The following is a 27,556-nucleotide window of genomic DNA, read 5'->3' on the forward strand; positions in this document are numbered from 1 at the left end:
CTGATTGTACAGCATTTTATCACCTTTTCTGTAGGCTTCCTCTTTGGAATGTCGTAGCTGCTTAAGTTTAGGTGTGAACCAAGGTTTGTTGTTACTATATATTCGCAAGTTCCTTGTAGGTACACATAGGTCTTCACAGAAGCTGACATATTATTTATTTATTTATTTATTTATTTATTTATTATTCACACTTTTATACCGCCCTATCTCCCTAGGGACTCAGGGCGGTTTACAGCCATATAAAAAACATAGATATATACAGAGTAAAACATTAATTTAAAAAACTTATTACATAGGCCGAATATTTAAAATAGAAATATAAATAATAAAACCCCATTTAAAACCAAATTAAAATTTAAACATATAAAAATTTAAAATTCTAGTCCAGTCCTGCGCAGATAAATAGATGTGTCTTAATGATGTTACAGTATCTGTGGGTTCATCCAGGTCTTCAGAGGTATCTTTAAAAATATTCCAATCAGTGCAGTCAAAACATGCCTGTAACTTTAATTTTGATTCCTCCGTCCAGGTCTTCACTGATTTAAGAAGAAGGCACAGTCAAGATAGTTGTACAGGAACTTATTACTTTTTCTAAAGATGATTAAATCTATTACATGGAATATTAACAATATTAACATCTAAGCATAAAAATTATTTCATTACCTGAGGAAACTTAATGTTGACATAACCTGCCTTTAAGAAACACATATTAAGACATAAGATTGCTTAATAAATAAGCGATTGGGGAGGAAATTACATCTGCTGGTTTAAAAAAGATTAATGGACTTGTCTTATATATAAAACCTCAATTTAAACCTAAGCTACTTATAAGCAGATGAATAATGTAGATTTGTAGCAGTGGAAATTGAACTTAATGGAATAAAATCAATAGTGGTTGCCATGTATAGGGAGATAAAAGCATTTTTTTATTCTTAATGGATCAGCTATTGGCTTTTTTATATAAAAACTGGTTTATGTTGGTGGATTGGAATAGAGTGACTATACCAGCTTTGGATAGAACATCTTCCAAGGAAATTAAACCCTCCCAGGTTAAACTACCAAAGACTTTGAAATGATGGACAATTTAGTACTAATAGATTGATGGAGAGATAAAAATGGTTATATTAGTGAATATACCTTTTTTCAGACAGATATAAATCTTTTTAAAAGATTGACATGATATGGAATTCTAAAAATCTCGCAAACACAATTTTAAAACTGGATATTTTACCTAAATCTTTTTCTGATCATAACCCAGTGTTTTTGGTCCTTAGAGGAAAGTGTTCAAGTTTTAGATGGAGATTAAATGAATCTATTCTGAAAAAAAAAAAGATTGTAAAAGACTGTAAAAAGAAACTACATGAATACTTTGATAATTTATTTATTTATTTATTTATTTATTTATTTATTCAAATTTGTATACCGCCCTATCTCCCTAGGGACTCAGGGCGGTGCACAGGCAAATAAAATACATATAAATACAAAAATAAAATATCCATTAAAAAACTTATTAGATGCAGCCAGATAATTAAAAATAATATATATAATAAAACCCATTAAAATCTACAATTAAAAACCTAGTCCAGTCCTGCGCAAACGAATAGATGTGTTTTAAGCTCGCGGCGGAAGGTTCGGAGGTCCGGAAGTTGACGAAGTCCTGGGGAGAGTTCGTTCCAGAGGGTGGGAGCCCCCACAGAGAAGGCCCTTCCCCTGGGTGTCGCCAGACGGCACTGCCTAGCCGACGGCACCCTGAGGAGTCCCTCTCTGTGAGAGCGCACGGGTCGGTGAGAGGTATTCGGTAGCAGCAGGCGGTCCCGTAAATAGCCCGGCCCTATGCCATGAAGCGCTTTAAAGATAGTTACTAACACCTTGAAGCGCACCCGGAAAGCCACAGGTAGCCAGTGCAGTCTGCGCAGGAGAGGTGTCACATGGGTGCCACGAGGGGCTCCCTCTATCACCCGCGCAGCCGCATTCTGAACTAACTGGAGCCTCCGGATGCCTTTCAAGGGGAGCCCTATGTAGAGAGCATTGCAGTAATCCAGATGAGACGTCACGAGGGCGTGAGTGACCGTGCATAGGGCATCCCGGTCTAGAAAGGGGCGCAACTGGCGGACCAGGCGAACCTGGTAAAAAGCTCTCCTGGAGACGGCCGTCAAATGATCTTCAAAAGACAGCCGTTCATCCAGGAGGACGCCTAAGTTGCGCACCCTCTCCATCGGGGCCAATGACTCGCCCCCGACAGTCAGCCGAGGACTCAGCTGACTGTACCGGGATGCCGGCATCCACAGCCACTCTGTCTTGGAGGGATTGAGCTTGAGCCTGTTTCTCCCCATCCAGACCCGTACGGCCTCCAGACACCGGGACAGCACTTCGATAGCTTCGTTGGGGTGGCCCGGTGTGGAAAAGTACAGCTGAGTGTCATCAGCGTACAGCTGGTACTTCACACCGAAGCCACTGATGATCTCACCCAGCGGCTTCATATAGATGTTGAACAGAAGGGGCGAGAGAATCGACCCCTGCGGCACCCCACAAGTGAGGCGCCTTGGGGCCGACCTCTGCCCTCCCGTCAACACCATCTGCGACCGGTCGGAGAGATAGGAGGAGAACCACCGATAAACGGTGCCTCCCACTCCCAATCCCTCCAACCGGCGCAGCAGGATACCATGGTCGATGGTATCAAAAGCCGCTGAGAGGTCTAATAGGACCAGGGCGGAGGAACACCCCCTATCCCTGGCCCTCCAGAGATCATCCACCAACGCGACCAAAGCCGTCTCAGTGCTGTATCCGGGCCGGAAACCGGACTGGAACGGGTCTAGATAGACAGTTTCCTCCAGGTGCTGGGGAAACTGACATGCCACCACACTCTCTACAACCTTCGCTGCGAAGCGAAGGTTGGAGACCAGACGATAATTACCTAAAACAGCCGGGTCCAGGGAGGGCTTCTTGAGGAGGGGCCTCACCACCGCCTCTTTCAAGGCGGCCGGAAAGACTCCCTCCAACAAAGAAGCACTCGTAATTGCCTGGAGCCAGCCTCGTGTCACCTCCTGAGAGGCCAGTACCAACCAGGAGGGGCACGGGTCCAGTAAACACGTGGTGGCATTCAATCTACCCAGCAACCTGTCCATGTCCTCGGGAGCTACAGGGTCAAACTCATCCCAAACAGTATCACCAAGACCGCCCTCAGACGCCCCATCTGGATCCCCACAATTTTGGTCCAGACCGTCCCGAAGCTGAACGATTTTATCGTATAGATAACCGTTAAACTCCTCAGCACGTCCCTGCAACGGGTCATCCCGCTCCCCCTGGTGAAGGAGGGAGCAAGTCACCCGAAACAGGGCGGCCGGGCGGTTAGGTAAAGAGGCAAGTTTTACAACTGTATGGGATGCTAGTAAAGCTGTTATGTGGGGATATTTTATACAGTACAATTGTTTAGAGAAGAAAAAAATCTCAGGAAAAGATGCAAAGGATACTAGATGAAATCAGACAGAAAGAAATTGAACTGCAAAAGACACCTACAGATCCTAAAACTTTACATCAAATTGAATTTTTTCAGCAACAACTGTCTTATGTTAAGAGTACAGGAAATAGAAGCAAAATTGAAGTATGGAAAACAAAGACACTTTGAGTTTGCAAATAAACCAGGAACATGGCTGGCTTATAAGAAAAGAAAGAGAAAAGACAATGATTGAGAAAATTTATGAAAGCAGTAATATAATAACAACAATGAATTTATCAAAAAGTCCTTTCATAACTTCTTTTGAAACCTGTATAAACAACCCGAGTTAGATATGTCAAAAATAGATGAATATCTTAAGACAACAGCTGCCTTAATTATCAAAAACGCAGAGCCAATTTATGAATGATCCAATAAGTGCCTTTGAGATATCAAAAGTTATTTTAAAAAATAAAATCAGGTAAAGCCCCAGGCCCAGATGACCTTACAAGCCAATATTGTAAGTTTTCTGAGGATGAACTTCTTCAACCACTAAAGTATACAATGAATGACATATTACAGGGGGAAAGATACTGCAGACATGGAAAGAAGCCAATATTGTGTTGTTACCAAAAGAGGTCAAGATGTTACAAAGACAAAGAATTACAGACCAATTTCATTATTAAATAATGATTATAAACTCTTTGCTGCAATTTTGGCAGAAAGACTAAAGAAAATTCTATAAGCATACATGCATGAAGATCAATCAGGCTTCCTGTCAAAAAGACAGTTAAGAGATAATGTGAGGACTGTTTTGAATATTATTGAATATTACAATATCATGAGAAACAAGCAGATTTAATATTTTTAGATGCAGAGAAGGCCTTTGACAATTTGAATTGGGTTTTCATGTTTAAGTGCTGGAAGAAGTGGACTTTGGACAGAATTTTAGTAGTCAAAACAGTTTATACATCACCGAAAACAAAAAATTATTGTTAATGGTGATTTAAGTAACTCGTGAAATTCAAAAGGGTACATGCAGGATGATAAAATAAGGAATATAAGTATCAAGAACGAAGTTTATAAATTGAGGGCATTTGCTAATTATTATCCTATAAGCAAATATATATTATACAAACCCCTCCCCCCAAAAGAAATAGGACCGTGATAGCAAACCTTTGGCATGCGTGGGAAAAAAAAGCCTCTGACGATCCCAACTTTTAAAAGCATTTTTTTACAACCTCTTCGGCTGAAGAGGTTGTAAAAAAATGCCTTTAAAAGATTTAAAAAAAGCCTCTGATGATCACAGTTGAGCCGCATGATCCTCAGAGCCTTTTTTTTCACTTTTAAAAGCATTTTTACAACCTCTTCCACCGAAAAGGTTGTTAAAAAATGCTTTTAAAAGAAAAAAAAGATTGCACACCACAGCTGACTATGTTGCTCTGCAGGCTACTATGTTCTGAGCACTTCCCTTTCAATGAGGTGCTGCCTCCTTTCTGTGCACCCAGGGGGAGTGCTAGGCTGGGGTGGGCAGGGACCGGCCCTTCATTGTCTCCTGGAGGCTCTGCGGGCCAAATCTAACCACACTGTGGGCTGGATCTGGCCTGCATAGCCTTAAGTTTGATATGTCTGACCAAGAGAGTTTTTTACTCTACATTGGCTATTCTTCTAGGTCACATGCTACACAGAGACTTCATGTTTTGCATTTCTGGTTTAAGGAGATTAGCTTAGCTTTTATTCTGCGTTTATAACTTTTTTAAAAAAAAATAAAGTGATCATTTGCATTTTTTTTCTGTTTGCTTCGGCATTGTAAACATGTTCTGCTTATAGAAATCATCATTTATTAGTGGATTCCTGCACTGGGCAGGGATTGGACTAGATGACTTTCACAGATTCTCCACAGTACCTTTTAATACTTGCTTTGTATGATTATATGAATTGTTGTTAGTGTAAGAATTTGAATTGCATGGTGCTCACAATGCTATTTGCAATCTTGATAAGGCATTGTTCTGTATGGCAAGTGTATTCAGTCAAACAGACTTACAGCTTGTAGCTGCCTTGGTGATCTATCTAGCTCTATGCACTAATCTCTGTAAGCATCTATCTTCCAGATCTGTGCAAAGATTGCTGTCAACAACAGTGACATTGGAACTGCAGCATGCATGCCTGGCTGTGAACTCCATCTGTCCAATGCCCATTTTAGCTCTCAAATACAATACGTATCCCATTATCTTTCTGTACTGTATATGCTAATACCTACATTCTGGATGGCTGAAAAAGGTTTTATTCTTTCTAAGTTTTCTAAGATACAGATGATAGAAAATACGAAGTTCCTCATATGAAGTCTGGTAGGGATGGTAAGCTGAATTCAGAAACTCCAAGGTCACATTTGCAAATTGGTAGGGAAGGTAAGTGAATCCCACCTCTGAGAGGTATATAATAGAATAGAATAGAATAGAATAGAATTTTTTTATTGGCCAAGTGTGATTGGACACACAAGGAATTTGTCTTGGTGCATATGCTCTCAGTGTACATAAAAGAAAAGATACGTTCATCAAGAATCATAAGGTACAACACTTAATGATAGTCATAGGGTACAAATAAGCAATCAGGAAACAATAAATATAAAGCTTGGAGACTTTTATCCACATTTGAGCTTGCAAACTGCCAATCATGCCTGGTCTTGGGGAGAAGGCCCTCTCCTCTCTCTGTGGATAAAAGTCCTAAAACTTACAATGCTGTGTGTGTGTGTGTGTGTGTGTGTGTGTCTGTCTGTCTGTCTGTCTGTCTGTATGCGCACTTGCACTTGGCTGCCAGCAGTTTGGGGAGGCGAGGAGCTTGTGGGGCACTGAATAGTCCCCATGTTGAGTTAGCCAGCATGACTTGTGCCATCCTAACACAGCCATCCCGAGTCACCCGTGCCCTGTGAGCCAGTCACGCCCACCCAGCCATGCCCATCTAATTGTGCCAACCCAGCTATGCCCATCCAGCCACCCCAACCAGCCACATCCATCTGGCCACTGTGAATCATCACAGTCTTACATGCAACTGGCCCTTTGAGGGCAAACATAATACTGATGTGGCTCTCAATGAAATTGAGTTTGACACCCCTGCTCTTGGTGGTTCTATGTCCCCTTTTACCTTTCTCTTGCTTGATGCATTAGCTACTATGTTATCTTTTTTTCCATATCCTTCTATGTTTTCTCAAAGATTCCTCCTCTCAAACTCAGGAAGTAGAACAGCCTTAGACATGCATGTAACTTGGCTCTTTCTCTATGACTGGTGGGTCTTTAAAAATATTAGCTGTGGCTCCACTCAGTAAAATCACCCATGGTTTAGAACTACCATATTTAGATTCCACAAAGTTATAAATGAATGAAAATACATGTCCCAGGATAATGTTGCACAATCCAATCTGACTGGATCCTGCAAAGTTATAAATGATCTACAATTTTTCTTTCTTTCTGTAGTCCATCTAATTGTCATTTTGTTTAATTCCCTTGTGTGCAACTATATTTTTTGGATTCATTAATTTTAATATCTGTTTTTAGACTAACACACTTGGAAACTCAGGAATTTTGTTTCCTCTCAGTTTAGCTGTAAGTTCAGGATACACAATTATGGGACTGAGGAAAAGGGAAATAGCATATGGAAGCTGGCAATCATAACAGCAATTTACCTTCTCACCACTCATTTCTTGTGGTGAGGAACAAGAAATCAAGGGAGCTGATCAGAACTTCACATTAGATATTCCATGTTTCTATACAGTGCTGACTATAGCAGCATTTCACTTCACTTTATATTGCAGTCCTAAGCTTAAATTCTATTTGAGCAAAACACAACACTTCGCATACTTCTCATTTGGGTAAAAGAACTCAGCCTTTCTTGTTTTAGCATTTCATATCTGACAAAGATGTTCTCTCTCTCCCTTTGTGGTTTCAAATACAGGAAACAGGCTACCCACCCAAAGGCTTACAGCTAACGGAATAGTGCAGTGATGAAACGAGTTAGCAAGCAAGCACTTTTGAAACTGTTACACCCAAAAGAGTATCCAGCATGTTTTAATATTACTGTAAAAGTAGAAATCATTTACTGATGGCTGACTAAAGCATTATGACTGCCTCATTTGTACTTCTACCCTGTCTAAAATCAGTACTGTTGTAACACATCAACATTTTAAACTTTTGACAGATGTACCATAAAAAGACAAAAGCCCCAACAACAGAAGAAAAAATGCAAATCACACCTAGATTGAGAGCAGTCATTATTATACAACTACTCAAAGAAAAGGCACTCCAGGTTGTCTTGTGATGAGTTCTTATGATGAATTACTACATAAGCAGCATCAACTAAGTAGCTGCTTCCTTGATATACAGTATTATTGTACATGAGAGACAGAGAGCGAGTGTAAGGATTGCCTCTCCCTCTAATTTAAGAAATTAAAAACTCTTTATACAGGAATACTTTAGCGAATACACAAGTGTGAAGATGTTTTCTTTACCAGCTTCACTACCTGATTCTGTAGTTTCTTCCCCAAACGCCCAAAACTTTAAGCTTAAACTGTCTACTGTTGACCTCACCCCATTTTTAAGAGGTCTGTAAGGGGCGTGCATAAGTGCACCTGCGTGCCTACCGTCCCTGTCCTAACATTCCTTTTTTTACTTACTCTTTTTATGTATCCAAATTATGTTTATACTGTTATCTTATATGTGATTGACAAAATAAATAAATAAAATAAAATAAATAAAGCTTTCCTGAGAACCAGATAAGCATACATTCCCATTGCTATTCTCCATTATCCTTTAAAGTGAAACACCCCACATGCCTGTCATAAACATTCCCCAAAGGTAAGGAGATTTCAGGGCGCTTCCGCCAGGATATAGGTTGTAAAATATCTATTGACACAGGCAATGCTAATAAATCAAATCCAAGCCCCCCTTCTCTCAATTGAATGGCAATATCACGTTTAGGGCTCTGACAGCGAGAGAGAGGATGGCTAGATAGACAGACAAACATGACAGAAATCTGTTTGTCTATAGTAATTCTCAGTCATCCAGGTCATGGTTGTTCCAAAGATAATTTTTCAAAAGGCCTCTGGTTTTTTTCTTTGTTTTTTCTCTTTAAGATGTTTTGCTTCTCATTCAAGGAGCATTTTCAGTTCTGACTGAATGGTGGGGAATGGAAGGATTTTTATTCCTGGCAATCATCTAGTATTAGCACTTTGAAAGTCAGACAATAGGTTTCCAAGAGTCATTGAGGAAACTTGGGAGTTTATTATGCCCTCAGGGTCACCAGAATCAGAGTGTGTGGAACAGTGGTTCTCAACCTTTATAGTGTTGCGACAACCTTTAATACAATTCCCCACAATGTGGCAACCCCAACTATAAAATTATTTTCGGTTTGAATTTATCACGCCTGAAGCCGTATTGGCTAGCGATCTGAACTGCTTGCAATTGCCTTAAGGATGGAGGCATTAAAGCGGAGACTCCTCCCCTATTAAGTTTATCGCGCCTGAAGCCAGATTAGGCTAACGATTGGGAGTAATTGCAGCTGGCTTGAGAGGGAGACATTAGAGCAAAGATTTCTCTCTTTTTTAATTCATCGCGCCTGAAGCCAAATTCGGCTAGCAATTTGAAGAGCCTGCAGTTGGCTTGTGGAGTCAACCATTGGAGCGCGATTCTTCGACTCGCAAGTATACTTCCCATATTTCTGATGGTCTTAGGCGACCCCTGGCAAATCGTCATTCGACCCCCAACAGGGTCGCGACCCACAGGTTGAGAACTGCTGATGTGGAACCTTCTTGGAACTACTGAAAGGACTGTGTTGTAAACAAGAAATAGGTAGTTTCATCCCTCCCCCTTTGTTGAGAAAGGACTGTTCAATTTTAACATAGATAGCCTCTTTTAACCCTCTTTCAAACCAGTGGTCCTCTCTGTCCAGAATGTGGGATGGAAGGGGGAGGATGTGCACCATCAGACTCCTCCTCTGCAAAGAAATTAACTTCTCGCTCCCCCCACCCTTTTCATTTTTGTTAGTTTTTCAGCAAATATCCCCAGCAGCCACAGCAGGATAGGACTGGGGACTACTGCCTTGAAGCCCCTATTTCTTCAGTTCACCAATGTGTGTCTTTGCTTTGTTTTTTCTCACTTTCTCTGCAACAGGGATTCACTGAAACACACTAGACTGGAGGTCTAGCCGTTCTGAGGCTGATCGGACACTAGTTAGGTCTTTTTCTAAGACCTACCTAGTGGCACTGAGGGAGGAGAAACGTTCTTACGTTTCCACCCTCATTACGTCGGCAGATAACCGCCCGGCCGCCCTGTTTCGGGTGACCCGCTCTCTCCTTCAACAGGAGGGGCGGGATGACCCCTTACAGGGACGTGCTGAGGAGTTTAACGGTTATCTATACGATAAAATTGTTCAGCTTCAGGATAGTTTAGACCAAAATTGCGATGATCCAAATGAGATGACGGAGACGCGTCTTGTTGAGGTTGTTTGGGATGAGTTTGATTCTGTGGCTCTCGAGGACGTGGACAGGTTACTGGGGAGGTTACATGCAACTACATGTTTACTGGACCCGTGTCCCTCCTGGTTGGTGCTGGCCACACAGGAGGTGACACGAGGCTGGCTCCAGGGAATTATAAATGCTTCATTGTTGGAAGGGGTTTTCCCTGCCGCCTTGAAAGAGGCGGTGGTGAGACCCCTCCTCAAGAAGCCTTCCCTGGACCCAGCTATTTTAGGAAATTATCGTCCAGTCTCCAACCTTCGCTTTGTGGTGAAGGTTGTAGAGAGTGTGGTGGCATGGCAGCTTCCCCGGTACCTGGATGAAGCTGTCTATCTAGACCCGTTCCAGTCCGGCTTCCGGTCCGGACATAGTACAGAGACAGCTTTGGTTGCGTTGGTGGATGACCTCTGGAGGGCCAGAGATAGGGGTTGCCCTGGTCCTATTAGATCTTTTGATACCATCGACCATGGTATCTTGCTGCACCGGTTGGAGAGTTTGGGAGTGGGAGGCACCGTTTATCGGTGGTTCTCCTCCTATCTCTCTGACCGGTCACAGACGGTGTTGACAGGGGGGCAGAGATCGACCGCGAGGCGCCTTACTTGTGGGGTGCCTTAGGGGTCGATTCTCTCGCCTCTCCTGTTCAACATCTATATGAAGCCGGTCATCAGTGGCTTCGGTGTGAGGTATCAACTGTACGCTGATGACACGCAGCTGTAGTTTTCCACCCCGGGCCACCCCAACAAAGCTGTCGAAGTGCTGTCCTGGTGCCTGGAAGCCGTACGGATCTGGATGGGGAGAAACAGGCTCAAGCTCAATCCCTCCAAGACGGAGTGGCTGTGGATGCCGGCACCCCGGTACAGTCAGCTGCAACCGCAGCTGACTGTTGGGGGCGAGTCATTGGCCCCAATGGAAAGGGTGCTCAACTTGGGTGTTCTCCTGGATGGACGGCTGTCGTTTGAAGACCATTTGGTGGCCGTCTCCAGGAGAGCTTTTTACCAGGTGCGCTTGGTCCGCCAGTTGCGCCCCTTCCTTGACCGGGATGCCTTATGCACAGTCACTCATGCTCTTGTCACCTCTCGTTTGGATTATTGCAATGCTCTCTACATGGGGCTCCCCTTGAAGTGCACCCGGAGGCTTCAGCTAGTTCAGAATGCAGCTGCGCGGGTGATTGAGGGAGCCACACATTGCTCCCACGTAACACCGCTCCTGCACAGTCTGCACTGGCTCCCTGTGGTCTTTCGGGTGCGCTTTAAGGTTTTGGTTACCACCTTTAAAGCGCTCCATGGCTTAGGGCCCGGGTATTTACGGGACCGCCTGCTGTTACCTTATGCCTCCCACCGACCCATACGCTCACACAGAGAGGGTCTTCTCAGGGTGCCGTCCGCCAAGCAATGTCGACTGGCGGCCCCCAGGGGAAGGGCCTTCTCTGTCGGAGCTCCTACTCTTTGGAACGAACTTCCCCCTGGTTTGCACCAATTACCTTACCTTCGGACCTTTCGCCGTGAGCTGAAAACGCATTTATTTATTCAAGCAGGACTGGCTTAAATTTTTAATCTTAAATAATTTTAATTGGGGTTACTATTTATGAATTTTAAGGGTTTTAAATTTGATTGTTTTAAATTTCGGCCATTTATGGAATATGCTTGTTTTAAGTCTTTGTTTTAATTGTATATTGTATTGTTTTATAATTTGGCTGTACACCGCCCCGAGTCCTTCGGGAGAAGGGCAGTATAAAAATCTAAATAAATAAATAAAATAAAATAGCAGCTTCTCCACATTGCACTTGATCCAACAGGTTTTTATATCGGGCAGAAGCAGCAGCTGCTGCAGCAACTTTTTTCCCACTTGCTCAGGCAAAAGTGGAACATTTTCATTTTCCCATCTTCGAATGAATTGGCAGCAAGCTTGTCCAGGTGAAATGTGAGGCTTTACATGCCACCCTCCACAAATAAAATGCCAACTTCCTAATTTGGTTGCAATATTTATATTTCAAGAATTCCTGATTTAATGATTTAATGCATGTAAGGGCCGGATAGCTCAGGCTGGTAATAGCCTGTTATTAAGAACACCGAAGCCTGCAATTATTGCAGGTTCGAGCCCGGCCCAAGGTTGACTCAGCCTTCCATCCTTTATAAGGTAGGTAAAATGAGGACCCAGATTGTTGGGGGGGCAATAAGTTGACTTTGTAAAAATATACAAATAGAATGAGACTATTGCCTTATACACTGTAAGCCGCCCTGAGTCTTCGGAGAAGGGCGGGATATAAATGTAAACAAAAAAAAAGGTAATTAGAGCAGAAAAGTAAATGACTAAGTGGATCAGAGAAATGCTATGGATAGTTTACCTAGGCTTCAGCAAGATATTTGACAAAATAGAGCAGAGGCTACTTCTTGGTAAGATAGAACAATATGGGACACACAGTACAACCACCAGATCAATTCACAATTGGCTGACCAGCTATACTTAATGGCACTACATCAGCATTTCCGGCTCTGTGGAATGGCAGCAGGAGTGGGGGGGGAGGGAAGGTTTCATGCGTGTGTGCCATTTGTACAAATGCAGACTTGCGCACTTGCCTGCCACTTGTGTTCGAGACCCCTGAACTACATGGAGAGAAGCATGCAGTGTTGTACTTCAAGGTTCTGTTGGGCCTAGAACATTTTCATAGAAGAGCCTTTTTACTAGTAATTTAAATCAAATCCATCCTGAGATGAGGGAATAGAAGGGGAACTCATCAAATTTGCAGACAATACCAGCCTAGGGAGAATAGTTAAATTAGAGAGCTATGAATTAAGGTTTGGATGGCACCTATGGTATCTATGGTGTGATAAAACTAAAGTTAATGTTGATTTTAATAAACATTTTGCTAATCATGCCATACTAAGAGTTTGGAATAAATACAAAACAAAGTTCTCTACGAAATTGCTTCTTTGGGTGTCCCCACAGGAAGCGTTTTTTAGAAAAGAAATGGCGGCAATGCCAGACTGGTGGACATATTGTAAAATACTATCTTTCAACTGTGGCGACCCTACACTAAAGTTGATGGAAGAACTTGAATCAGGTGGTTATGTTTGCTATTGGTTTACATATCAACAACTGAAAGAAAGATTTAAATTAGATAAAAAGAGTTATGGATTTGATTTCATTAAAAATGAATTGGAAATCTTACTGTGTGGTAGTGATGATCATATTGTTAAATTTTATAAAATGTTATTGAAATATATTTTTCAGAGTATAAGACACACTTTTTCCTCCCTAAAATAGGGTGACAATTTGGGTGCGTCTTATATGCCGAATGTACCCCCGCCCACCCCCATCTTTTAGCCATTTTTGGCATCCACAGATCACGGTTTTGGCCTCAGCACACTGTTTTAGACCTGTTCCAGGCTGCAGGGATCACCACAGCACATCACCGCCTCCATGCCTGGCGTTTTTGCCCTCCACAAAGCTTAGTTATGTAGCATGAGGTTATATTCAAACTATTTACTAAGACCGTATTACTAGTATTCTTCTCATCCTTCCTATTATCTATCTCCTCCAACTTATGACTATGTTGCTTGTATTTTTATGATTTATATTTTTCTGTTTATTTTCTAGTATGATTTGATTGCTTATTAGTAACCTATGACTATCACTAAGTGTTGTATCCTATGATTCTTGAATGTATGTTTTTCTTTTTCTTTTTCCTTTTATGTACACCGAGAACATATGCACCAAAGACAAATTCCTTGTGTGTCCAATCACACTTGGCCAATAAAGAATTCTATTCTATTCTATATTCTGCAATATTAGGACTGTTGTTGTGTCAACAGCAGGTCAGAGGAGGAGCTGCTGCAGAACAAAGATGACAGTTGCTGGGTAAAAATTATGATTTAAATCAACTTGATTTAAATCAAGACTTTTTACTAGTTATTTAAATCAAATCCACCCTGAGACGTAGTATACTTAGCTTTTAGTAAGACGTTTGACAAAGTGGACCACAATCTACTTCTTGATAAGCTAGAAAAAAGTGGAATAGTATCACCATCAGATGGATTTGTAACAGGCTGACAAACTGTAATCAACGAGTAGTCCGTAAAGGTACTACATCTACATGGAGGGAGGGAGGTCCAGTACTCTTCAATATCTTCATAAATGACTTAGATGAGGGAATAGAAGGGGAAGTCATCAAATTTGTAGATGACACTAAGCTGGCAGGAATAGCCAACACCCCAGAAGACAAGCTCAGGATCCAAAAAAATCTTGACAAATTTGAACAATGGGCCCTATCCAACAAAATGAATTTTAAAGTGGAGAAAAGCAGTTTTACATTTAGGCAGGAAAAATCAAGGTATAAATACAAATTAGGCAAGACCTGGCTCAAATACAGTAACTCTGAGAGGGACCTTGGAGTCCTAGCGGATGATTACCTAAATATGAGCCAGCAGTGTGCGGCAACTAAAAAAGCTTAATACAATTTTGGGTTGTATAAACAGAGGCTTAGAATCAAAATCATGTGAAGTATTAATACCGCTTTATAAAGCCCTAATAAGACCATACCTGGAATACCAATTTTGGTCACCATGCTACAAAAAAGATGTTGAGACTTTGGAAAAAGTTCAGAGAAGAGCAACTAAGATGATTAAAGGCCTGGAGACTAAAACATATGAAGAACGGTTGCAGGATTTGAGTTTGGCTAGCCTAGAGAAAAGAAGGACTGGGAGAACATGACAGCAATATTCCAGTATTTGAGAGGCTGCTACAAAGAGGAAGGGGTCAATTTATTTTCCAAAGCACCAGAGGGCAGGACAAGAAACAATGGTTAGAACCTAATCAAAGAGAGAAGCAACCTGGAATTAAGGAGAAACTTTCTAACAGCGAGGACAATTAACCAGTGGAACAGCTTGCCTTCAGATGTTGTGGGTGCTTCATCACCGGAGGCTTTTAAGAAGAGACTGAACAGCCACTTGTCTGAAATGGTATAGGTCTCCTGCCAGAGCAAGGGGATGGACTAGAAGACTTCCAAGGTCTCTTCCAGTTCTATTTTAGAAGAGAATAGAATTCTTTATTGGCCAATTATGATTGGACACACAAGGAATTTGTCCTCGATGCATAAGCTCTCAAGTGTACATAAAAGATATGTGATAAATCATGATTATAGTCATCATAAATACATTCATCATGAATCATAAGATACAACACTTAGCAATAGTCATAGAATACTAAATAAGCAATCAAAATCATACTAGGAAACTAAATAAAACAACATAAATCGTAAAGATACAACAAGGTTATATTCATAAGTAGAAAAGGAGTAATAGGAAGGATGAAAAGAATAATAGTAATAGACTTAGTAAAGTTTGACAGTGTTGTGGGAATTAGTTGTTTAGCAGAGTGATGGCATGCGGGAAAAAGGGGTCCTTGTGTCTAGTTGTTCTGGTGTGCAATGCTCTATAACTGTGAGATATGGCTATATGGAGCCATTTCTGTGGCTCCATATAACCATATCTGAGTGTTGCCCTAACTCAGCTCCAGCACACATGCATGTGCTGGCCAGCTGATTTTTGGGCCTTCTGGGCCCACCGGAAGTCGGGAAATGGGCCTTTTTTGGCCTCTGGAGGGGTCGGGGGGGTGGGGAAGGTCGTTTTCGCCCTCCCCAGGCTCCAAGAAAGCCTCTGGAGCCTGGAGAGGGTGAAAAATGGGCCTACCGGGCCCATTGGTAACCCTTTTGCCATTGTGTGCCGCGGTGTGGCTCAGACTGTAAGAAGCCTGTTATTAAAACACAGCTGCCTGCAATTACTACAGGTTCTAATCCCACCAGGTCCAAGGTTGACTCAGCCTTCCATCCTTTATAAGGTAGGTAAAATGAGGACCCAGATTGTTGGGGGGGCAATAAGTTGACTTTGTAAATATACAAATAGAATGAGACTATTGCCTTACACACTGTAAGCCGCCCTGAGTCTTCGGAGAAGGGCGGGATATAAATGTAAATTAAAAAAAAAAAAAAGTGGGGGGAAGCACGCATGTGTCCGGGGGCAGGGCACTAGGGGCACTGAATTATGGGTATTGGCATGCATGCGCGCAACCTCCCCTGCGCTCTCCCCGCTTTTGGTACGCGATGGCAAAAAGGTTAGCCATCACTGCTCTATAATGTTGTTTTGCGGGGAGAAGTTGAAACAATTTAGGTCCAGGATGTGAAAGGTCTGTAGATATTTTAACAGCCCTCTTTCTGACTTGTACAGTATACAGGTCCTCAATGGAAGGCAGGTTGGTAGTAATTGTTTTTTCTGCAGTTTTAATTATCCTCTGAAGTCTGTGTTTGGCTTGTTGGGTTACATGACCAAACCAGACAGTTACAGAGGTGCAGATGACAGACTCAATAATTCCTCTGTAGAACTGTATCGGCAGCTCCTTGGGCAGTCTGAGCTTTTTGAGTTGGCACAGAAATAACATTCTTTGTTGTGCTTTTTTGATGACATATTTATTCTATCTCAACAGTCATACTTCAGCACTCAACTGCTTCAAAACTCATCGAATTCAGTATTCAACACGTTTTAAAGCAGAAATCTTGCCCTGGCACTCATCTTTCTCCCAGTGGTCAACGCGCAAGGAAGCATTTTTTGGCATTAGCTGCCTTGTGATTCACTATTTCTTCTGGCCGAAATAGTGAGTCACACGGCAAATCACATGGTTTTCTCATTACTAGTTGGTTTTAGTATTTGTCACATCTTCCAGAACAAATTATTGACGAGTACCAAGGTACCAATATGAGTAAATTTGGCCAACAATATTCAAAAATCTCAAGCAGCTCAAACTAAGTGCAGGGGTTAGAATGCAGTACTGCAGGCTACTTCTGCTGCTTCTAGCTGCCTGCAGTTTGGCAGTTCAAATCTCACCAGGCTCAAGACTGACTCAGCCTTCCATCCTCCCGAGGTTGGTAAAATGAGAATCCAAATTGTTGGGGGCAATGTGCTGACTCTGTAAACTGATTACAGAGGGTTGTAAAGCACTGTGAAGTGGTATACAAATCTAAGTGCTAGTGCTAGTAATAAGTTTGTAAGTCCCACATGCAATTTCTGGGGCAATCCACCCAACTCAGTTTATTATCTTTATTGCTATTTTCATTCCATGAGCAACTCAAATGGCAGATGGTAATGGATATACATAACCTTGATTGGCTAAAACAGCTTGGATTTTACAGGGCTTTGCTCGAGTATGGAATTTGATATAGAGAGCAATAATTATAGTGTCAGATAATTTCATCACAATTGAGAAAATTATTTTAGCTTCTTACAAGGAAATATCCATCATTTCCATCATGTCAGTCCAATATCTTCTTGAAAACTCCAGCAACGGAGCACCTACAATGCCGTGAGGCAAGCTGTTCCACTGATTGTCATGAAATTTCTCCTTAGTTTTAAGTTGAATCTCTCTTTAATGATCTTCCACCCCATTGCTCTATGTCCAGCCCTCAGGTGCTTTGAAGAACAAATCAACCCCTTCTTCTCTGTAACAGTCTCTCAAGTACTGAAAGATAGTGTCGTGTCCCACTCCTCCACTGACGGCCGGGTCAGGGAAATCCGAATCAGGCTTGCCTCTGCAGCTCTGCCCAAAGTCCTAGCAAAGTCCTCAGAGCAGGCAGGAGACCAGAAAGTGACTTCAGCAAGATAAGTTTGACTTTGCCTGACTCAGAGACTGCCAGAAAGCAGATCCTTTATATAGGCCATGGGGTGTGGCTCCATGACTCAGCACTCATTAAGGCCTGCCCCTCCCTTCCTTCTGTTGCCTCCGCCTATCCAGTCTTCTGATGCGAGGGTTACTCCAATCAGCAGCTGTTGGAAATAAACTTTCCTCAGGCTCACATGCTGTGGAGGAGGGGGAGGGGTCTAGCTGCTCCGTTTGCCTGGGCATGGAGCCAGGGCTGGGGCCGGGGGGTGCTCCCTCCTCTGCAGCCTGCTTGGGCATGGAGCCAGGGCTGGGGCCGGGAGATGCCCCCTCCTCAGCCTGTCTGGGCATGGAGCCAGGGCTGGGGCCGGGAGGACATTCTTCAGCGTTTGGAAGCAGATAAGCAGACCCCGGCTGCGGTGAGAGCGGGCAAGACACAAGACTATCCCTCACCGCAGGGCCCTTCCCCCGGGGCTGACGATCGGGATGCGGTCGGGCCGGGTTCTGCTTGTGGAAGGCCCGCACCAGGTCCAGGGCGTGGACGTCGGAGGCGTCGACCCAGGTGAACTCGGTCCCATACCCCTGCCACGCAACCAGGTATTGGAAGCACCCCTTCAGCCAGCGGGAGTCGCGTATGCTGTGCACCTCGTACTCCTCCGCCCTGTCCTCGTCGACAGCGACGGGCGGGGCCGGGCACCGGAGGGGACACGGCGGGGCCTCAGGGACCAGCAAGGACCCGTGGAAGACGGGATGGATCCGCATGGAATGTGGCAGGATCAGCCGGTAGGCCACCGGATTGATGACCGCCTCGACGGGGAACGGACCGATGAACCGGTGGTCCAGTTTCTTCGCCAGCCGGTCGGACGGGAGATGCTTTGTGGAGAGCCACACGCGGTCTCCGACCACCAGCGGGGGTGTTGCCCGTCGGGAACGATCGGCGACCCGCTTGTAGTCCTCCTTCGCCCGATTCAGCTGCCGATGCACCATCTGCTGGACCGCGTGCAACTCAGAGAGAAAGGACTGTGTCTCGGGAACCGGGGAGTCCGGGGGCGCCAGAGGGAAGAGCCGCAGATGGTACCCCAAGTTGGCCAGGAACGGGGTGGTCTGGGTGGAGGTGTGTTGGGAGTTGTTGAATGCGAACTCCGCCAGGGACAGGTAATCGGCCCAGTTGTCCTGCTGTTGGTTCACTAAGCACCGGAGGTACTGCTCCAGGACGCCGATGACCTTCTCCGTCCCGCCGTCGGTCTCCGGATGGTGCGCCGACGACAGGCACACCTGCACCTCCAATGCGGCCATCAGGCTCTTCCAAAAGCGAGCCGTGAACTGCACCCCACGGTCCGACACCACCCTGTCCGGCAAACCGTGGAGGCGGAAGACGTGCTGCAAGAAGAGACGGGCCGTCTTGGTGGCAGTGGGCAGCCCGCGGCACGGGATGAAGTGTGCTATCTTGGTGAGCATGTCCACCACCATCAGCACCGTGGTGAACCCCGAGGACGGCGGCAGGTCCGTCAGGAAGTCCATGGAAATCGCCCCCCAGGGTCTGTCAGGAGTTGGCAAGGGCTGGAGGAGACCGGGAGGGGCCCCCCTTGGCGGCCTTGGCTTGCCGGCACGGCACGCAGGACGCCACATAGGCATGGACATCATGCCGCACCTGGAGCCACCAGAAGGTCCGCGTCACCAGGTTGAGAGTCTTGAAAAACCCGAAATGGCCCGCGGCAGGGTTGTCGTGGCATTGGGCCAGGACAAGGGACCGGAGCAGTCCCGTGGGCACATACAACCGCCCTGGAACTTGAGTACGTTGTCTTCCAATGTCCACGGAGACGTGGGGCCCGCCTCCGCTCGCCGCTGCTGAGACCAGGCGTCTTGGCGCTGCGCCTCTCGCACCCGGGCCCGTAAGTCCACTGGTTCCCGGGCGGCGGCCAAGGCTTCCGCCGGCAGTACGGTCCGTGGAGGAAGAGGGTCTTGGGCGCTCAGGTACTCCGGCTTATGGGACAGGGCATCTGCCCTCCGGTTGTGGCCGCTGGGGATATAGGTGACGCGGAAGTTGAACCGGGCAAAAATCAGCGACCACCGGATCTGCCGCTGGTTCAACTTCCGAGCCGTGGTGAGATGTTCGAGGTTCTGATGGTCCGTTCGGACCTCCACCTGATGCCGGGCCCCCTCCAGGTGGTGCCGCCATGCCTCGAACGCGGCCTTGATAGCCAGCAACTCCTTTTCCCAGATGGTATAGTCTCGCTCGGAAGGGTTGAGCTTCCACGAGTAGTACGCGCAGGGAAAAAGAGTGCCGCCATCCGCTGGGGCCTGTAGCAGCACCGCTCCGAGGGCGACGTTGGAGGCGTCCGTCTCCACCACGAAAGCCCGGTGCGGGTCGGGATGTCGCAGGATGGGCTCCGTGACGAAAGCCTTCTTGAGAGCCGTGAAGGCTTCCTCCTGCGGGGGACCCCACCGGAACGGGACCTTCTTCTGGAGGAGCTGGGTGAGCGGAGCCGTCAGCGTGGCAAAGCCCGGGATGAAGGTCCGATAGTAATTGGCGAAGCCCAGCAGCCGCTGGACATCCTTCACCCGACGCGGGGCTTCCCAGCTGCTCAGGGCCTCCACCTTGCGCGGGTCCATGGCGATCCCCTCGGGTGAGAGGATGTGCCCGAGGAACTCGATGGACGACCGGAGGAAAAAGCACTTCTCCAGCTTGGCGTAGAGCTGGTGCTCCCGCAGGCGCTGCAGGACCAGGCGGAGGTGCTGGAGGTGACTTTCTCTGGACCGGGAGTAGACCAGGATGTTCGCCAGGTAGATCACCACGAACCGATCCAACATGTCCCGGAACACATCGTTCATAAAATGTTGGAAGACGGCGGGGGCGTTGGTCAGCCCGAACGACATGACCGTGTACTCGTAGTGTCCGTACCGGGTGCCGAACGCCGTCTTCCACTCGTCCCCTTCACGCATCCGCACCAGGTTGTAGGCCCCCCGGAGATCGAGCTAGGTAAAGATGGAGGCCTCCCGCAGCCAGTCCATCAGTTCCGGGATTCGGGGACGGGCGTACGTGCTCCGCCGCGCTTCCTGGGGCATGTGGTGGCGAAATGGCCGGGCTCCCCACAGTACAAGCACAGCCCCCCTTGGCGCCTCCAGCTCCATTCCTGGGCCGTCAGGCAAGGCCTGGCCGCTCCTAACTCCATGGGCTCCTCGGCGGCAGCCACGAAGCGCGGGGCGGCACGGGACGGGGTCGGCACGGGTCGAGGGAGGGCGACGGTCTTTGACGGTTGCTGGCGGCGACAGGACGGGCGTTGCTGGAGACGGGTGTCGAGGCGCAGGCAGAGGGGCACCAGGTCAACGAGGGTCCGCGGCGCCTCCACCCGAGCCAGCTCGTCCTGGAGCTCTTCCGAAAGGCCCCTCTTGAACGCGTCCGCTAGTGCCGTGTCGTTCCAGTCCGAATCATGGCACAGCAACCGGAATTCCGCAATGTACTCCCGGAGGGGGCGGGGCCCTTGTTGAATCTCTCCTAGGCGCCAGGCAGCCGTCTGGGCCCGCACGGGGTCTTCATACATTAGGCGCAGTTGCCCCCAGAACCCCTGGTAGTCCGCCAGCAAGGGGCTGTCCCTGAGCACCAAAGGCGTGGCCCACTGCGCAGCCTGGCCAGACAACAGGTTCATCACGAAGGCCACCCTGGCCCGGTCATCTGGAAAGTCCCCCGGCCGCATTGCCATGTAGGTCTGGCACTGGGCCATGAAGGCCGGGAACATCTCCATCCATCCTGAGAACTTCTCCGGCACCGGTACCGGGCTGTGGCGCTGAGGAGGAGGAGGAGGAGGAGGTTGGACTGCTGGGGCATTCCCAGCAGCCAGTTGAGCAGTCAGCTGGGCGACTTGCTGTTGCAGTTGCTGGTTATCTGCTTGTAGCTGCTGCACAATCTGCGCCAGCTGTTGCTGATCCATCTTGTAGATGTGTCTGTGGAGTCAGGCAAGATGTCGTGTCCCACTCCTCCGCTGACGGCTGGGTCAGGGAAATCCGAATCAGGCTTGCCTCTGCAGCTCTGCCCAAAGTCCTAGCAAAGTCCTCAGAGCAGGCAGGAGACCAGAAAGTGACTTCAGCAAGATAAGTTTGACTTTGCCTGACTCAGAGACTGCCAGAAAGCAGATCCTTTATATAGGCCATGGGGTGTGGCTCCATGACTCAGCACTCATTAAGGCCTGCCCCTCCCTTCCTTCTGTTGCCTCCGCCTATCCAGTCTTCTGATGCGAGGGTCACTCCAATCAGCAGCTGTTGGAAATAAACTTTCCTCAGGCTCACATGCTGTGGAGGAGGGGGAGGGGTCTAGCTGCTCCGTTTGCCTGGGCATGGAGCCAGGGCTGGGGCCGGGGGGTGCTCCCTCCTCTGCAGCCTGCTTGGGCATGGAGCCAGGGCTGGGGCCGGGAGATGCCCCCTCCTCAGCCTGTCTGGGCATGGAGCCAGGGCTGGGGCCGGGAGGACATTCTTCAGCGTTTGGAAGCAGATAAGCAGATCCCGGCTGCGGTGAGAGCGGGCAAGACACAACAGATAGCTATCATTTCACTCCTAATCCTTCTTTTCATTAAGCTACACACACCTAGCTGTCTTAACTGTTCATCATACACTTTAGCTTCCAGATCTGTTATCATCTTTACTGCTTTTCTCTGCACTCTTTCTATAGTCACGGCATATTTTTATATCATGAGGACCAGAACTGGATACAGTACAGGTAGTCCTCAACTTACAACAGTTCATTTAGTGACCGTTCAGTTACAAGAGCACTGAAAAAAGTGATTTATGACCATTTTTCACTTATGACTTTTGTAGTATCCCCATGATCATGTGACCAAAATTCAGATGCTTGGCAACTGGTTCATATTTATGACTGTTGCTGTGTCCCAAGGTCATGTGATCACCTTATGGAATCTTTTGACAAGCAAAACCAATGGGGAAGCCAGATTCACAACCACCATGTTATCTGCTGCAGTGATTCACTTAACTATTGTAACAATAGTCATAAAATATGAAATATAAATATAAAAATATAAAATGTCTCATTGTTTTGTGCTCAATTGTGGTCGTAAGTCAAGGACTATCTATATTCTAAGTACAATATAAAGCGGTATTATCACGTCTCATGATCTTGAAATTATCACTCAGTTTTGTTTTGTTTTTTTTATTTGCATTTATATCCCGCCCTTCTCCGAAGACTCAGGGCGGCTTATGTTAAGCAATAGTCTTCATCCATTTGTATATTATATACAAAGTAAACTTATTGCCCCCAACAATCTGGGTCCTCATTTTACCTACCTTATAAAGGATGGAAGGCTGAGTCAACCTTGGGCCTGGTGGGACTTGAACCTACAGTAATTGCAAGCAGCTGTGTTAATAACAGACTGTCTTAGCAGTCTGAGCCACCAGAGGCCCTTACGTTGATGCAAAGTACCACTGCACTGGCTTTTTTGGCAGCTATAGTGCCCTGCTGGTTCATACTTAAGTGGTGGTCTACTAGATCCCTCTCACAGTTACTACTGTTAAGCTACTATTCTATACCTGTGCATTTGGTTTTTCCTGCCTAACTGTAGGATCTTACTTTTCACATCAGTGAATTGCTGAATACGGTCCAATACTTAAGTCCATCAAGATTCTTCTGAATCTTGAGCTTATCTTCCAAAGTTTATCTTTCAAAGTGGTCACAATTCCTTCTAGCCTGGTATTGTCTGCAAATTTGATGAGCTCCCCATCTGTCTGACATCTATATCATTTATGAAGCTGTTGAAGAGCACTGGGCCCAAAACAGAACCTTAAGATAACACACTGCATGCTTCCCTCCATGTAAATGTAGTTCCACTGAGCACTACATGCTGAGTACAGTTGGTCAGCCAACTGCAAATCCATCTGGTGGTGGTACTGTCTATCCCACATTGTTCTATCTGACCAAGAAGTAGGCTGTGATCTACTTTGTCAAATACCTTACTGAAATCCAAGTAAATTATATCCACAACATTTTCCTGATCTACTAGCTTAAGTCACTTTATCAAAGAAGGCAATGAGATTTGTCTGTCATGATCTTTTTTAACAAACCAATGCTGGCTTTAGTAATCACCTTGTTCATTTCTAGGTACTCAGAAATGTAGTCAATGATCTTCCAACTCATATTTAAACTGGACAAAACATGCATCAAAACAGGATCAAGTAAGTATAAAATGATGCACAAAAAAGTAACTGCACATATAAGCTGGTAAGAGTCTGAGCTGTCTGGAATTAACTGGAAAAAAGAATTGGGAATCAAGAGTAACAGGACAATGAAAATATCAGCTTGGTATGAAGCAGCTGTGAAAAAAATATCCTATAGTAGAGAACTTTAGAAATGCATTGAAAAATAAAGCATCTTATACAAATGTATGGTATATCTGCATCTCAATGCAGTGCTGGTTACATTTGAAAAATTAATATAATTCAGCTGCAAAACATGCAGAAGATTGCAACCAAAATGATCAAAGGACTCCAAATGTCCCTTCAAGAAAAGGCAAGAAATCTGAGGTGTGGGAAAACAGCAACTGAGGAGACATGAATAAGTTATATTAAACTATGCATGACATTAGAAAGTGAACATGGAGAATTCCCCCCACCACCAAAAAAGGCAACCTGTTTTACCAATTGAGTTGAACTAGAAACTGGGAATCTGTGAGTTCTAGTACTCCATGCGGCACAGAAGGAAGCTGGGCGATTTTACATCAGTTGCTATCTCTCATTCAACCCACCTCACAGGTTTGTAATTGGAAGAAAATGGAGCATTACAAACACAACCCTGAGTTGCACAAAATAAAGGCAATACAAATCGAATGAATAATAAACACTAAGACAAGTTGATCAGTGAAGCTAATTAGAAGATGTGGAACAGATAGCTGTGAATTTCATTTCCTCAAGCTGTACGATGGTCCATAACTTGGATAGCCTTTAAAAGGGATTGCATAATTCAACAAGGCCAACTTTAATAAAGAGCTATCAAAGACTTGTCTCCAGAAAGATAGTTTGCTTCCAATATACCTTACAAGGGAACAAGTGATGAAAGATATTTTTCTTCCTCTTGCTTGGAGGAACTAGAGACATCTGGCTGGCTCCTATAGGAAACCAAGTGCTGAACTAAGGTGGATCTTTCGTGATTCAACTCTTATATTCTAATCTGCCCTGATCCGTTCAGAAGTACTCTTAAGAACAGTTCAGAGCACTCTGGAAGGAGACTTTACCGCTGGCTAAAAAATGCAGATAAAGGTCATAGCCTGTTATGTATGTTTACTTTTTCAATGGAACTTAATCCAGGCATGATATAGAAACTAAGTTTTAAAGCAGAATAGAAAGTTGAACGGTGCAAATTGCAGATGTTACATGCCATTAAAAAAAATCAGGTGAAGATTGGGGTTAAAGTTAATCAAAATACGACTCAGGAATCTTGCAAACGCGGAAAACTTATTAAATCTATAGGAAAAAACTTTCCAAAAGACTTAATGAGGCAAGGCGGGAACCGAGGCCTGAATCACATCCAGGCAAGCAGAATTCAGACTCTGCTATTGGACGGACCCAGGAGGAAAGGAAACTTCCTGCCTCGCCCCTCGAGAAACTGATGGGACAATGCCTGCACCCGTATGCAAGGCCGAGCCGGCTCTACTAGCGCAGGGAACCAAAGAAAAGGCAGGTAGGGCTGCTCGGCCAAGGAATATCCCAAATCCCTCTGTAATAAGGCAGGTGGCCTCTCTCTCTCAACACTACTTACGAATTTCCGCGGTTTACCACCGCCGCTTCCACCTGGCTCTCCTGCTACTGCAGCTACCGAAGACTCGTCAGCATTCTTGCTTTTCTTCTTCTCTCGGCCGGCTCCGCGCACGGACACGGACCCGCTCCCGCCGCTCTCCATTACACTGGACTAGTAAGGGCCGCGGCCGTAGATGACACGAGCAGCGCGCAGAACCAGCAGTGGCCAAAGCTGAAGGTGCCTTGCTACTTCGGAGACAGGCGCTCGCAGCAGGAGTCGCTCACCAACAGTTAACTTCACTATGAACCGCTGTGCCAGCCCCACACAGCCACTGCTTCCTTATAGTTCGGAATGTACGCCACGCCCACTGTGTCGTCATCGCGTTCCGCAAAGCAGGCTCCTCAAAAATGAGAAAGCGGGAAGCCGCCTATCTGTGCTTGAACAGGTACTTTGTTATAGAGATAGGTTTTGTAGAAAGGTTGGGGATCAAACTTCCAAGTTCCTTTTGTTTTTTCTTTTCGGGATCGAAAATGAAACTATCTAATTAACGCAATTATTGAATGCCAACTTTTTTTCCTCATTCGTTTTTTTTCCTTCGTTTGAAAATGTGTGTTTAAATGCAGTTTTTAAACCCTGTAAACAATTTTTGCTCAGTTTCCAGCAAAATCTCCCAAAGAAATAGCGTTTTAAGTCAAACACATCTCACAATCCAGCTGGTGCATTCCGTTGCTTTCAAAAGTCTTGGATCAATAGTCTTGGATTTCTTGTGATGCCAACGTTACTCAAGACCAACGTTACTCGTTAAAATTTTATTAAAATCTTATTTTAATAAAATTCTATTCTACTCAAGACTTCATAACATAGATGTTTTAAAAATGTACAGGAACCTACTTTTTCTGCTAGTTTTACTGTTTGAGCTGTAGAAAGTTAGCACCTACCCCTCCTAGAAGAATGAAATATTTTAGAAAATATTAAAAAAGCAGAATATTATATTTCCCCTAAAAGAGAAATAGGGAGACAGAAACTCAGAGCTTCAGTTCCCTGTCCCCAGCAGATATTTGATGCCCATTGAGAAGGACTGGGACAGCTTATCTACAAAACAAAAGACCTTCAGCTCCAGGGTGATGGGATTAGAATAGAATAGAATAGAATAGAATAGAATAGAATAGAATAGAATAGAATAGAATTTTTTATTGGCCAAGTGTGATTGGATACACAAGGAATTTGTCTTGGTGCATATGCTCTCAGTGTACATAAAAGAAAAGATACGTTCATCAAGGTACAACAGATACAACACAAATGATGGTCAATATATCAGTATAAATCATAAGGATTGCCAGCAACAAAGTTACTGTCATACAGTCATAAGTGGAAAGAGATTGGTGATGGGAACAATGAGAAGATTAATAGTAATGCAGATTTAGTAAATAGTTTGACAGTGTTGAGGGAATTATTTGTTTAGCAGAGTGATGGCCTTCGGGAAAAATCTGTTCTTGTGTCTAGTTGTTCTGTTGTGCAATGATCTGTAGCGTCGTTTTGAGGGTAGGAGTTGAAACAGTTTATATCCTGGATGTGAGGATCTGTAAATATTTTCACAGCCCTCTTCAATAAATTCAGCCAATGCTTCTGATATGATTTTTCTTAGGTCCTCTCCTCTCTGTTCCTGCATACCACGGATTCTAAGAGCTCCTTCCATAAGTTTGTATTGCAATATCACAACCTGATCTTCATTTTGATCCACTTTTTTCTGAACACCTTGCATTTTGTCTTCTAAGTGCTTATTTGACTGAGAGATCTGTTGCATCTCTTCTTCCAATCCCTCAATTTTTTTACTCAAACCTTGAATAGCCATCATAATATCTTCTCTTATTTTTGCATTAAATTTTTCCATCATCTCTTTTTGCCTATCTTCAGAAAGTTTTAATTGTTCTTTCAATATATCCTCAAGATTTGCTTCAGATCCTCTTCTTCCAGAAGGCTTTAAAGGTTTAACCGCCATTCTGTTTTCAAAAGATTCAGGAATTTAAACTTAAAAACTTTCCTTTACTCCTTTCAGTATAGGAGAGCTCCGTTTATAACAATCCACAAATAACGCTACTTTGTTGTACTAAAGAATTCACTTTCACTTTTAGACGCCATTTTAAAAGTCAATTAATCAGAGACAAAGAGAAGTTTCAAATTTCAAAAGGGGGAGTCAGTGTACTTGCGTGTTCTACTTCAAAGATCAAACGCTTGTGAA

At 45.0% G+C, this 27,556-nt stretch overlaps 2 protein-coding genes across 5 annotated transcripts in view; one reads left to right on the forward strand and one right to left on the reverse strand.

Moving 5' to 3' along the window:
• Window positions 1-25,636, reverse strand: part of DIAPH1 (diaphanous related formin 1) — a 281,001-nt gene extending 255,365 nt beyond the window's left edge. For both annotated transcript variants that reach the window (XM_058174593.1, XM_058174595.1), the window contains exon 1: window positions 25,339-25,636. In XM_058174593.1, the coding sequence (XP_058030576.1) occupies window positions 25,339-25,479 (141 nt within the window). In that variant the 5' untranslated portion in view covers window positions 25,480-25,636. The remainder of the gene's footprint in view (window positions 1-25,338) is intronic.
• ARAP3 (ArfGAP with RhoGAP domain, ankyrin repeat and PH domain 3) overlaps window positions 25,500-27,556 on the forward strand; it is a 188,443-nt gene continuing 186,386 nt past the window's right edge. For 2 of the 3 annotated variants that reach the window (XM_058174610.1, XM_058174612.1), the window contains exon 1: window positions 25,500-25,762. In XM_058174610.1, coding sequence (XP_058030593.1) covers window positions 25,619-25,762 — 144 coding nt within the window. In that variant the 5' untranslated portion in view covers window positions 25,500-25,618. The remainder of the gene's footprint in view (window positions 25,763-27,556) is intronic. The other variant, XM_058174613.1, reaches the window with a different exon arrangement.

This window comes from Ahaetulla prasina, chromosome 3 (assembly GCF_028640845.1).
Source record: "Ahaetulla prasina isolate Xishuangbanna chromosome 3, ASM2864084v1, whole genome shotgun sequence".
NCBI lineage: Eukaryota > Metazoa > Chordata > Lepidosauria > Squamata > Colubridae > Ahaetulla > Ahaetulla prasina.